This window comes from Zea mays, chromosome 2 (genome assembly GCF_902167145.1).
Source record: "Zea mays cultivar B73 chromosome 2, Zm-B73-REFERENCE-NAM-5.0, whole genome shotgun sequence".
NCBI classification, from domain to species: Eukaryota; Viridiplantae; Streptophyta; class Magnoliopsida; order Poales; family Poaceae; genus Zea; species Zea mays.
The window spans coordinates 40,166,522-40,178,975 of record NC_050097.1 but is presented as its reverse complement, the minus strand read 5'-3'; the positions used below and the strand labels follow the sequence as shown (position 1 = coordinate 40,178,975).

Here is a 12,454-nt window from a genome sequence, read left to right as displayed (position 1 = left end):
AAATGAAAAATTTAAATTTGCTAGAAGCATGCTCTATAGAGGGAGACGCTCTGGCATTAAGGATGTCATTGGCTTCCAACAGGGAGGCAATATCAAACTTAATGCCCCTCCTAAGAAATTGTCCAACTTTGTTAAGGGCAAGGCTCCCATGCCTCAGGATAACGAGGGTTACATTTTGTACCCTGCCGGTTATCCTGAGGACAAAATTAGGAGAATTCATTCTAGGAAGTCTCACTCTGGCCCTAACTATGCTTTCATGTATAAGGGTGAGACATCTAGCTCTAGGCAACCAACCCATGCTAAGTTGCCTAAGAAGAAAACTCCTAGTGCATCAAATGAACATAGCTTTTCATTCAAAACTTTTGATGCATCATATGTGTTAACTAACAAATCCGACAAGGTAGTTGCCAAATATGTTGGGGGCAAGCACAAGGGGTCAAAGACTTGTGTTTGGGTACCCAAAGTTCTTATGTCTAATGCCAAAGGACCCAAAACCATTTGGGTACCTAAAGTCAAGAACTAAACTTGTTTTGTAGGTTTATGCATCCGGGGGCTCAAGTTGGATTATCGACAGCGGGTGTACAAACCACATGATAGGGGAGAAGAAGATGTTCTCCTCCTACGAGAAAAACCAAGATCCCCAACGAGCTATCACATTCGGGGATGGAAATCAAGGTTTGGTCAAAGGATTGGGTAAAATTGCTATATCCCCTGACCATTCTATTTCCAATGTTTTTCTTGTAGATTCTTTAGATTACAATTTGCTTTTTGTATCTCAATTATGCAAAATGGGCTACAACTGTCTATTCACTGATGTAGGTGTCACTGTCTTTAGAAGAAGTGATGATTCAATAGCATTTAAGGGAGTGTTAGAGGGTCAGCTATACTTGGTAGATTTTGATAGAGCTGAACTCGACACTTGCTTAATTGCTAAGACTAACATGGGTTGGCTCTGGCACCGCCGACTAGCCCATGTTGGGATGAAGAATCTTCACAAGCTTCTAAAGGGAGAGCACATTTTAGGATTAACAAATGTTCATTTTGAGAAAGACAGGGTTTGTAGCGCATGCCAAGCAGGAAAGCAAGTTGGTGCTCACCATCCACACAAGAACATAATGACGACCGACAGACCACTGGAGCTCCTACACATGGATCTATTCGGACCGATTGGCTACATAAGCATCGGCGGGAGTAAGTACTGTCTAGTTATTGTGGATGATTATTCTCGCTTCACTTGGGTGTTCTTTTTGCAGGAAAAATCTCATACCTAAGAAACATTAAAGGGATTCTTGAGACGGGCTCAAAATGAGTTCGGCTTGAGGATCAAGAAAATTAGAAGCGACAATGGGACGGAGTTCAAGAACTCTCAAATCGAAGGCTTCCTTGAGGAGGAGGGCATCAAGCATGAGTTCTCTTATCCCTACACCCCACAACAAAATGGTGTAGTGGAGAGGAAGAATCGAACTCTATTGGACATGGCAAGAACCATGCTTGATGAGTATAAGACTTCGGATCGGTTTTGGGCCGAGGCAGTCAACACCGCCTGCTACGCCATCAACTGGTTATATCTACATCGAATCCTCAAGAAGACATCTTATGAACTCCTAACCGGTAAAAAGCCCAATATTTCATATTTTAGAGTCTTTGGTAGCAAATGCTTTATTCTTGTTAAAAGAGGTAGAAAATCTAAATTTGCTCCTAAGACAGTAGAAGGCTTTTTACTAGGACTAGGTGTATGCCCGTGCGTTGCTACGGAGTAAAACATATTCTGATAAGATACATTGAGATACAGAAGCATTTGTTATTGTTCTATGCTATGGTTAGCACCTTTTAAAGGTTAAGATTATTTACATAACTATATTTTTATCTTCATCAATAAAGATAAAATCCATAAAAATATTTCGTGATAGTTTGCTTTTCATGGCAGAGTATATATTTTTAAGGTATGTAAATAATCTTAACCCTTAAAGGATGCTAACAAGAGCATTAAACGACAATTAATGCTTCTGCACCTCAATGTATCTTATCATAACATGTTTACTCTATAACAACGTACGAGCATACACTTAATAATGGATGATGACACAATTATTGACCAAGTTGAGTTGATCGAATGATAAATATGCAAATCTGCTTACATGAAGCATGTGGCATTAAAAACAACAAATAACTATAAGTCTGGCATTTCGCTCATTTGAAGCATGTCGTGCATTAACCCCAAGTAGAAGATATTCTGTTGTTCTAGCTAAAAGAATGCTCTAAGATGCAGCACCCTTGCCCTTCTTCCTCTGGAGCTTATTCATGTAGAGCTCGACCACGTTACCCTCAAAGATGTAGCTGACCAATAAAAGAAAATGCCATTGTAGGTTAGCCTCAAGGATGTAGCTCACCAATAAAAGGGAATGCCCAACAACTGTCAGGATAATTCATCTGTAAACTGTAAGCTACTTAAGCGAGGTGAAATGGTCCTATTTGTGACAGAATGCATAGATGCAACTCAACATATCTCCTACTGTCCACTTCTGGCTTTCTTTCATCCGTAATATAAGATCGACGGGCATAAATATCTTAATTCCATATGCTAATGCCATATGGCATGGACCAAAACACAAAATGAGAATTAATGTCTAAGACATGACACAAGAAATCTAGTATTCCTTACCCATCAGCTCGGCCACAGTCCAGGGCTGGAAGAAACGCAAGCCAACAATCTCCCACTACCAAATTGCTCTTCAATATGAGTGTCAAGTGCACGACCCTGCTGGCGCTTCTCAATCTTCCTCTGCACATGGTTGCTCTTCTTTGTTTCCTCGGATATAGCCTCACCCTCTTATCCCTACACAAACAATAAATGGTCAGTTATAGGAAACATCAATTGAGCTATAGAAAGAAAATTTTAATTTAACTATTGTTTTCCCTACAAAAAACATCATGAGATAATGATTGCAAAAATCAAAAGTAGCTAATGAAATACAACATGTTGATCATTGAGAAGGAAGAGATCATTGAAAAACCACAAGACAAATAAGTGCACATGTTAAAAACACTGCAGTAGTAAGATATCTAGCAAGCAACTATTCACCAAATACAACAATCCATAAACTATAAAGTCAACCCATTCTAAGGGCAAACATCAATTAAACCTTAAATTGCATGAATATACCTTAGCTGCATCCTTGTTGGCAACATGCATCTTCCTACCGATGTCCACTCTGTAGTGGGTGATGTACCACTGCTTGAAGGGAGCAACATCGACTTGTACAATGGCACTCGTCACAAGAGTATGAAAAAATTTAATAACTTTGTAACTATATAAAAATTCTTAACAAACTAAAATTCAATAAGTTTAAGACAACTTTGGTTGCATGAACACATAAAATAAATTTAAAAAGGAACATTTAGTTAGAATAGACAAAAAAGTAGATCTATGATGGCACATAACCAAAAAATAGATGAATTCAGGAAGAATAAGAAGCAAGTGATTTCAGATGGTGAAATCTAGACTTTTGGAGTGGTCGACGAGCCTAAAGAATAGATGAATCACTATTGTTAAGGAAAGAAAAATGAAATAGAGGTGATCCTTATCCCAGCCAATCAAAATAAATTTGACATTGTTTCATACTACAGATTCAAACATTCAATTACATATAAGGAGTTTAATTAACTCAAATTTGGTACCCCAAGAGTTCAATTAAGGAAGAAGATACTGGCAGGAGGATTGCGGATCTCACCTCGACACTAACAAAAAAATCAAATTAGAAAGCAACAAAAGCGACCGATAACTTTTGAAGTGTCTTTTCATGATCTTCATTGTATTTTTTAGAGCAGTAGAATTCAGGAATAATGGTATTTTTATATGGATTAAATACTATCAAAAAATGCACATATGTATCAACGCTAATTTATAACCCACTCCCAACATTCGTCCGAGTCTGATAGTCACCATTGGCACAGCCCCTACAGCTGCATTGGGTACATTCTATCACCTGATCCTCCCTCATATGCTTGGGGACACGGTAGACACAAGCCGTTGCGAAGTTGTGGTCACGTCTGTATGCACCGGAGGCAGCAAAGGCGCTCGTAACCGGACTACAAGAGGGCGAAATGTAGCAGTAAGAAATCAAGATGCCAGAATAAGCAGGCATTGTCGAGGCTCAAACTTGAGAAACATAACCTATATAGGAAACATAGCAAGACATTGAACACAGACAAAGAAAGCATCAAGAGACATATGTTCTGAAAAAATTGAAATGCGATACAAAATTGAAAACTGATCAGATGGACAAATTACCAAATAAAACAGACCTTGTGCATTAACGAATTATGATGTTCTTTGGCTGAAAGAAGTTCATACAAGACTATACCAAAAGCGTAGACATCCACCTTAGGAGAAGCCTCACCATATCAAGCATACTTATCAATCAGACAACTCTTTGGTACTAAATTACTAATTGTATAAGCAACAGTTTGGTCTATCAAATTATACTGATATTATTTTGAGAGTGTGCACATTCATGTGAACTCAATAACGGAACAACATAGTTGGCGTTGATACCTTGAGTACTTACTCTGAAGGCATGTAACCAAATGTACCAACAACTTGTAGTGATGGGAGTGACTATGATGTAGTTCTAATTTCTAAAAGTTTTGTCAGTCCAAAATCTACAACCTGCAAGGTACCACTGGTATTGCACATAAGTTGGCTAAAACATAAAAAATGGGAGAGGTTCATAACCTACAAGAAATATTTGTGTGCTGAATATTGGGCCTCGTTTCTAAAACTGAAAAAGACTGAAAACACGTCTTTGCTGGCATCCATGATCCATCTTGTTTGTAAGTTTTTATCCTTCCTTTTTCAAAAGAAAAGGGAGTGAAAGTCTAATGAAAATTTATAGCAGAAAGAAAAAAAATCAAAACATTAATTACAGACAAATTACTCATATGGACACAGACAGATCATTGTGGCCCAGCATGGACTACACTAAACCCTACCTATAGGTTGCCCATCTTGATCGAAAGACGAAGCAGCACCACTGGATATGAATCGACTATTAATTTTCTAGGACCAGGTCATACCCAAGGGGCGTGCATCCACCAGGATGTGTTGATGCGGTGGCTGATCGACAGCTCTTCCACCACTGCTCATATGAAATCTACCATCTTCTAGGGTGATATTGATAGGTGGTACAGTTTTTTGCAAAAGAAAATCCAAATATACAACTATAAAAGGATGATGGCTACCTTACCTGCTGAACAGGAGCGTCAGACATCATCACGCAGTCAGACTTAATCCCTGGCAGTTTTTTCATGTGTGTATTAATTGTGGAATTCAAGTCCACAACCCTCATGCTCATGTAACATCATGCAGATCCAGTCCGTCTCCTTCGCCATGTACACTTCACTGCCAGCGGTGGCCAAGTAATGAAGTGAATCAGTGGATTAGGAGAGTAGACAGGTAGAATAATCACCAGATCAATTAGGGAGGAGGGGGTGTTACCCGTAGGTGCCCTCGTCGATCTGCTTTCTCAAAGCAGTAGACGCTGCGGTGGTCCCATGATGGGCCTCGTCGAGGTTTAGCTGGACAGGTGCTGCCACCACCATGGGCATCGGAACCAGGGGACACCAGACGACAACCCTCCTTCCAGATCAGCTCAGGTCGGGTTGGGCTCTCGAGTCTATACTGTCGAGGACTGCAGTGAATGCTCATGCAAGTGGAAGTGATCTACGACTTATTGTAGATGGCATAATGGCACACTATAATAAAATATTCAATACAAAGGTTGATGTATTTAATATACTTTCAGGTTTTTAAAAAGGAGGAGCTAAATTCGCTACTGAACATCAGTGTGAGATCTAGCATTTAAACGTATTTAGAAAAGCTTATGCCTAGATCCTGCCACTGCTAAACATGAACTATGGAACTCCAAAGTGCCAAACAGTGATGAAATGTGCAGGGCAATGGGATCCTCATAGACACCGCAATTTTCCTGACGATGGCATATCCCAAGGGAAGCAGGCAAGCGGTGCTGTGTTGCGCCAGAACTGCGTGGAGGCTACACCAAGCAAATGCAACAGAAGAGAGTTGTGCAAAGCCTAGCAAGGATCGAACAACGCAAGCAGTGCCGCAGACGCTAGGCCAACAGACATGTTGGCATCCAATTCTTGCCACAAACTGAATGCCCTCCCTCTCCCACGACGACGCAACATATTCAATCAATCAATGAAGAGCGACAACTCCACGGTATTCCTCAAGATTTCGTCCCAGGTGGCGCCATATATCCATACCCATGTGGTCATGTCCCCTCGGACCACCGTGGGAGGCAGGGGACGATGAGGAGTCCGACCATTCTCCCTTGTAGGTTACGCGTTGAAATTTTATATTTTTGAATAAATGTTTTAAATAAGACGAGTGGTCACAGTTTTCAAAAAAAAGTCAATAACGTCATATATTTAAAAACGAGAGAGTATATACCTGTAATTTGCATACGGTATTTCGCCCACACACCATATAGTGCATTTGCCATCAAAGCTACCTGCATAGAATTAGAAGATGAACAAAGAAGTATAGGTGTTGGCGAGAAGATAAAACTTATCTCATTTGGAAGATGTTCTGCTTATATAAAAAGCATGTGGCTACATGGTCAGCCTATTGATGTGAACGGACCAAGATGATCATATGTTTTGCTCTCTGTAAGTAGTGACTTACAGGTTCATACTTACCAACAGCATAAACCCATCCGAGTCCTACTTCCTTAGTTTACTATTGTAATCATTAGTTTCAATTGTCTAAATAAATTCCTCATCTAAACTAAATTAATAGATTTATCCCAGGGAAAGGCATCATGTCAACCCTCCTTTCTAGTCAGTAATAAGAAATTTGTAGAAATTAATCGCAACACATCAATCAAGACTAATCTTTTGCTCCTAAAAGTCCAAATCAGATCAAGGCATTAAGCAAGACTCCAATGGGAGGATTGACTAATGCTGAAATAAAAACCATTCATAAAAATAGAAAACAACAAATTGACACTTATCTGAACGATTTCAGCCACCTCCCATCCATCAGACCATATCAGCAGCTAGGAATTACAAATTATGAAGCACAAACAAAAGGACAGGACACCAGTACAACATAATTCACATAAATAAATATGAAGGATTATTGGTCCAACTCAATATATTACCTTGTCTGTATGTCGACTTCGGAGTAGTGGCCTTTGGGGATGGACAACATGGATGATTGCATGACGAGGAAGTGAGATGACCTTGCCCTTGTTCACCATTGCCAACCTTGCCCTCACACTGTCGATCTAACCAACCGATCTGCTATCATGAAGACAATAGTCTAATTTTTTATTAATGTACAAATGTATGATAGATCAATCAAACCTGAATGTAATGTGAACCTTGATTGCGATGTTTGGAGCTCTGATTCAATCAATTAATCAACGAAGTGATAAGTCTAAACGACGTACTTGCATCTAAAATTTTATAGAAGCAGATGCGGAGGCAGTAAGACAGAGGAGAAGGGGGACAACCTTCTTGGTGGTGGTCATCAGCTACCCACCAGGGACACCACCCACCTGGTACCCTTCAATCACAACAGGATCCAGTTCATCCTAGCGGGTGTGTACGACAGGATTCAGGCGCTCCAGGATCACGACGCAGATATCAACGGTGTGACCCCTGCTATGGCCCTTGTCGAAGAGCGAGACAGCGACGCCGAGCGGCACCTCCAAGAGGAACGATGCCTTTCTGGTCCCAAACACGAGGCATGAGACCCTGCTGTCGGACACAGTGATGATGGTGATCTCTGTGACTCGCGCTCTGGTGTCGCCTGTCTTCGCCGGAGTCGTTGGAGATGAAGTCGGCGACTGCTCACCGATGGGGGCGAAGTTCCCTACGATCTGCACGACCGGGGCCGCTGACGGAGACTTGAGGCGGGGCCGCTCGAGTTTGTTGCAGATGGAGCTTAGCGGCGGTTGAATGATGCCAAGGCACCCAGGCGGTTTTGATCCATGCCGTCGACCCCATTACCGGTGAATGAGCGGAGTAAAAGGCGAGCACGAGATGGTGAGCGAAGCTCCCAACAACCGCGGACGTGAGGCGCTCGCCCGAATCATCCCGGATATTGCTCCTGTCTCTCTGCCTCGCATGTACTTGTGTATCTGGATCATGGTGGTTGAGGGAGAGAGAAGGGGGAGATAGAGGCGTGAGCACGAGCGCGCTCGTCGGCGTTCCCGTCTCCACCATGCGCGCTCGGGTAACCAGATCGGGGCGGTTGAGGGAGAGGGGTGAGAGAGATGGAGGCGTGGGGAGGAGGGAGGAGAGCGCTAGGGTTTCAGATTGAGAGAGGGTGAGAGGGAGGAAGGGTTCAGACGATGGATCGACGGGGGTATGGGCCGCCCCAAATCTAGATGGAGTATGGGCCGCACCAAAAATTCAGCCCAGAACGCCCGCACGGTTGTTTTATTGTCTTGCAAAAAACTTAGTACCATACTGTCTAGTAAAGGAGACATAGAGCAGCTTATAAGCGTTGGCTCGGACTTAATAGTAAGATCTCTAATGTTGAACTATATTGTGTTTGATGGCTAAACTAGTCAGGTTCAACTTGTGCGGACATGATATTTTTTGCTGGAGAAGGCGCGCGTAGATGGCAGAACCAGAGCGGGGCAGAACACAGCCTTGGCAGAACATGTCAGAGGCAGACTACTATTGCTTACTTAATAAGTAGTAGAGATATGATTCAAACACAAGGGCATATAGAGTCTTTAACAAGTCCTCCGGACAAGTTGAAGTTTCTTGTGACGTTGTGTTTGATGAGACTAACGGCTCTCAAGTAGAGCAAGTTGATCTTGATGAGATAGGTATTGAAGAGGCTCCGTGCATCGCGCTAAGAAACATGTCCATTGGGGATGTGTGTCCTAAGGAATCCGAAGAGCCTCCAAATGCACAAGATCAACCATCCTCCTCCACGCAAGCATCTCCACCAACTCAAAATGAGGATGAAGCTCAAGTTGATGAAGTAGAAGATCAAGCAAATGAGCCACCTCAAGATGACGGCAATGATCAAGGGGGAAATGCAAATGATCAAGACAAGGAGGATGAAGAACAAAGCCCGCCACACCCAAGAGTCCACCAAGCAATCCAACGAGATCACCCCGTCGACACCATCCTCGGCGACATTCATAAGGGGGTAACCACTAGATCTCGTGTTGCACATTTTTGTGAGCATTACTCTTTTGTTTCCTCTATTGAGCCACACAGGGTAGAGGAAGCACTTCAAGATTCGGATTGGGTGGTGGCAATGCAAGAGGAGCTCAACAACTTCACAAGGAATGAGGTATGGCATTTAGTTCCACGTCCTAATCAAAATGTTGTAGGAACCAAATGGGTGTTCCGCAACAAGCAAGACGAGCATGGTGTGGTGACAAGGAACAAAGCTCGACTTGTGGCCAAGGGATACTCCCAAGTCGAAGGTTTGGATTTCGGTGAAACCTATGCACCCGTAGCTAGGCTTGAGTCAATTCGTATATTATTGGCCTATGCTACTTACCATGGCTTCAAGCTTTACCAAATGGACGTGAAGAGCACCTTCCTCAATGGACCAATCAAGGAAGAGGTCTATGTTGAGCAACCTCCCGTCTTTGAAGATAGTGAGTATCCTAACCATGTCTATAAGCTCTCTAAGGCGCTTTATGGGCTCAAGCAAGCCCCAAGAGCATGGTATGAATGCCTTAGGGATTTTCTTATCACTAATGGATTCAAAGTCGGAAAGGACGATCCTACTTTATTCACTAAAACTCTTGAAAATGACTTGTTTGTATGCCAAATTTATGTTGATGATATTATATTTGGGTCTACTAACGAGTCTACATGTGAAGAATTTAGTAGGATCATGACACAAAAATTCGAGATGTCTATGATGGGGGAGTTGAAGTATTTCTTAGGATTTCAAGTAAAACAACTCCAAGAGGGCACCTTCCTAAGCCAAACGGAGTATAATCAAGATATTCTAAGCAAGTTTGGAATGAAGGATGCCAAACCCATCAAGACACCCATGGGAACCAATGGGCATCTCGACCTCGACGAAGGAGGTAAATCCGTCGATCAAAAGGTATATCGGTCGATGATAGGTTCATTACTCTATTTATGTGCATCTCGGCCGGATATTATGCTTTCTGTATGCATGTGTGCAAGATTCCAAGCCGACCCTAAGGAAGCTCACCTTACGGCCGTGAAACGAATCTTGAGATATTTAGTTTATACTCCTAAGTTTGAGCTTTGGTATCCTAGGGGATCCACATTTGATTTAATTGGTTATTCCGATGCTGATTGGGCGGGGTGTAAGATTAATAGAAAGAGCACATCGGGGACTTGCCAGTTCTTGGGAAGATCCTTGGTGTCTTGGGCTTCAAAGAAGCAAAATTCCATAGCTCTTTCTACCGCCGAGGCCGAGTACATTGCCGCAGGCCATTGTTGCGCGCAACTACTTTGGATGAAGCAAACTCTTAGGGACTACGGTTACAAATTAACCAAAGTTCCTCTTCTATGTGATAATGAGAGTGCAATCCGCATGGCGGATAATCCCGTTGAGCATAGCCGCACTAAACACATAGCCATTCGGTATCACTTTTTAAGGGTTCACCAACAAAAGGGAGATATCGAGATTTCATACATTAATACTAAAGATCAATTAGCCGATATCTTTACCAAGCCTCTTGATGAACAGACCTTTAACAAACTTAGGCATGAGCTAAATATTCTTGATTCTAGGAACTTCTTTTGTTGATTTGCACACATAGCTCCTTTATATACCTTTGATCATGTATCTTTCATATGCCATGACTAATGTGTTCTCAAGTCTATTTCAAACCAAATCATAGGTCTATTGAAAGGGAATTGGAGTCTTCGGCGAAGACAAAGGCTTCCACTCCGTAACTCATCCTTCGCCGTCGCTCCGAGCAACTCTCCATCTTTGGGGGAGAGATCACTCTTCTACTTTGGTATATTCTTCACTCATTTATTTATGACCAAAGGGGGATAGAGTAAATCCAAGGGCTCTAATGACTCCGTTTTTGGCGATTCATGCCAAAGGGGGAGAAAATAATAGCCCAAAGCAAAAGGACCGCACCACCACCTAATTTTAAAAAAGGATTTTTCAATTGGTATGATTTTCAATTGATAAATTTAAAATTGGTATCTTATTGTGTTCAAAAGGGGGAGAAAAGTAGCATTTCAAAATTGATATATCAAAACCCTCTTGAACACTAAGAGGAGAATTTCATTTAGGGGGAGTTTTGTTTAGTCAAAGGAAAAGCATTTGAAACAGGGGGAGAAAATTTCAAATTTTGAAAATGCTTCGCAAAAATCTTATTCATTTACCTTTGACTATTTGCAAAAGAACTTTGAAGAGGATTTACAAAAGAATTTGCAAAAACAAAACATATGGTGCAAGCGTGGTCCAAAATATCAAAAATAAAGAAACAATCTATGCATATCTTATGAGTGGTTATATTGGCTCAAATCCAAGCAACCTTTGCACTTACATTATGCAAGCTAGTTCAATTATGTACTTCTATACTTGCTTTGGTTTGTGTTGGCATCAATCACCAAAAAGGGGGAGATTGAAAGGGAATTAGGCTTACACCTAGTTCCTAATTGATTTTGGTGGTTGAATTGCCCAACACAAATAAATGGACTAACTAGTTTGCTCTAGTATATAAGTTATACAGGTGCCAAAGGTTCACACTTAGCCAATAAAAAGACCAAGTATTGGGTTCAACAAAAGAGCAAAGGGATAACTGAAGTGTGCCCTGGTCTGGCGCACCGGACTGTCCGGTGTGCCACCGGACAGTGTCCGGTGCACCAGGGGACTTCACGCTGAACTCTTCACCTTCGGGAAAATCCAGAGGCGCTCCGCTATAATTCACTGGACTGTCCGGTGCCCCAAGGATGAGCGGCTCTGGAACTCGCCAGTCTCGGAAATTCGCTCCGCTATAATTCACCGGACTGTCCGATGTACACCGGACTGTCCGGTGAGCCAGCGGAGCAACGGCTACTTCGCGCCAACGGTCACCTGCAGGCGCATTTAATGCGCGCCAGAAGCGCGCAGAAGTCAGGCACGCGCGAGACGGTGCACCGGACAATCTACAGTACTTGTCTGGTGTACACCGGACAGCCAGGCGGGCCCAGAAGTCAGAAGCTCCAACGGTCGAATCCCAACGGCCTGGTGACGTGGCTGGCGCACCGGACATGTCCGGTGTGCACCGGACTGTCTGGTGCACCATACGACAGTCAGCCACCACCAAACGGCTAGTTTGGTGGTTGGGGCTATAAATACCCCCAACCACCCCACATTCAAGTCATCCAAGTTTTCCCACTTCAACTACTTACAAGAGCTCTAGCATTCAATTCTAGACACACTCAAGTGATCAAATCCTCTCCAAACTCC

General features: G+C 42.5%; 1 protein-coding gene and 1 pseudogene across 1 annotated transcript; both read right to left on the bottom strand.

Annotated features, from left to right (window-relative positions):
• Positions 1 to 2,258: 2,258 nt before the first annotated feature.
• LOC103648574 (40S ribosomal protein S8-like) lies at positions 2,259 to 5,607 on the bottom strand (annotated as a pseudogene).
• A 2,012-nt stretch (positions 5,608 to 7,619) lies between these two features.
• Positions 7,620 to 8,253, bottom strand: LOC118476231 (uncharacterized). The gene is made up of 2 exons (XM_035965055.1): positions 8,095 to 8,253; positions 7,620 to 8,012 (listed from the first exon to the last, which is right to left on the bottom strand). The coding sequence occupies exons 1-2, from the start codon at positions 8,251 to 8,253 to the stop codon at positions 7,620 to 7,622; spliced, it is 552 nt and encodes a 183-aa protein (XP_035820948.1).
• Between the last annotated feature and the right edge of the window lie 4,201 nt (positions 8,254 to 12,454).

Bases quoted from the DNA above. Each gene is read 5' to 3' on its own strand.
- LOC118476231 (XM_035965055.1), bottom strand. From the start codon at position 8,253: ATGGTGGAGACGGGAACGCCGACGAGCGCGCTCGTGCTCACGCCTCTA. The intron at 8,013-8,094 runs GTTGTTGGGAGC...CGGCATGGATCA, and splicing joins GCGAGCGCCTCACGTCCGCG to AAACCGCCTGGGTGCCTTGG.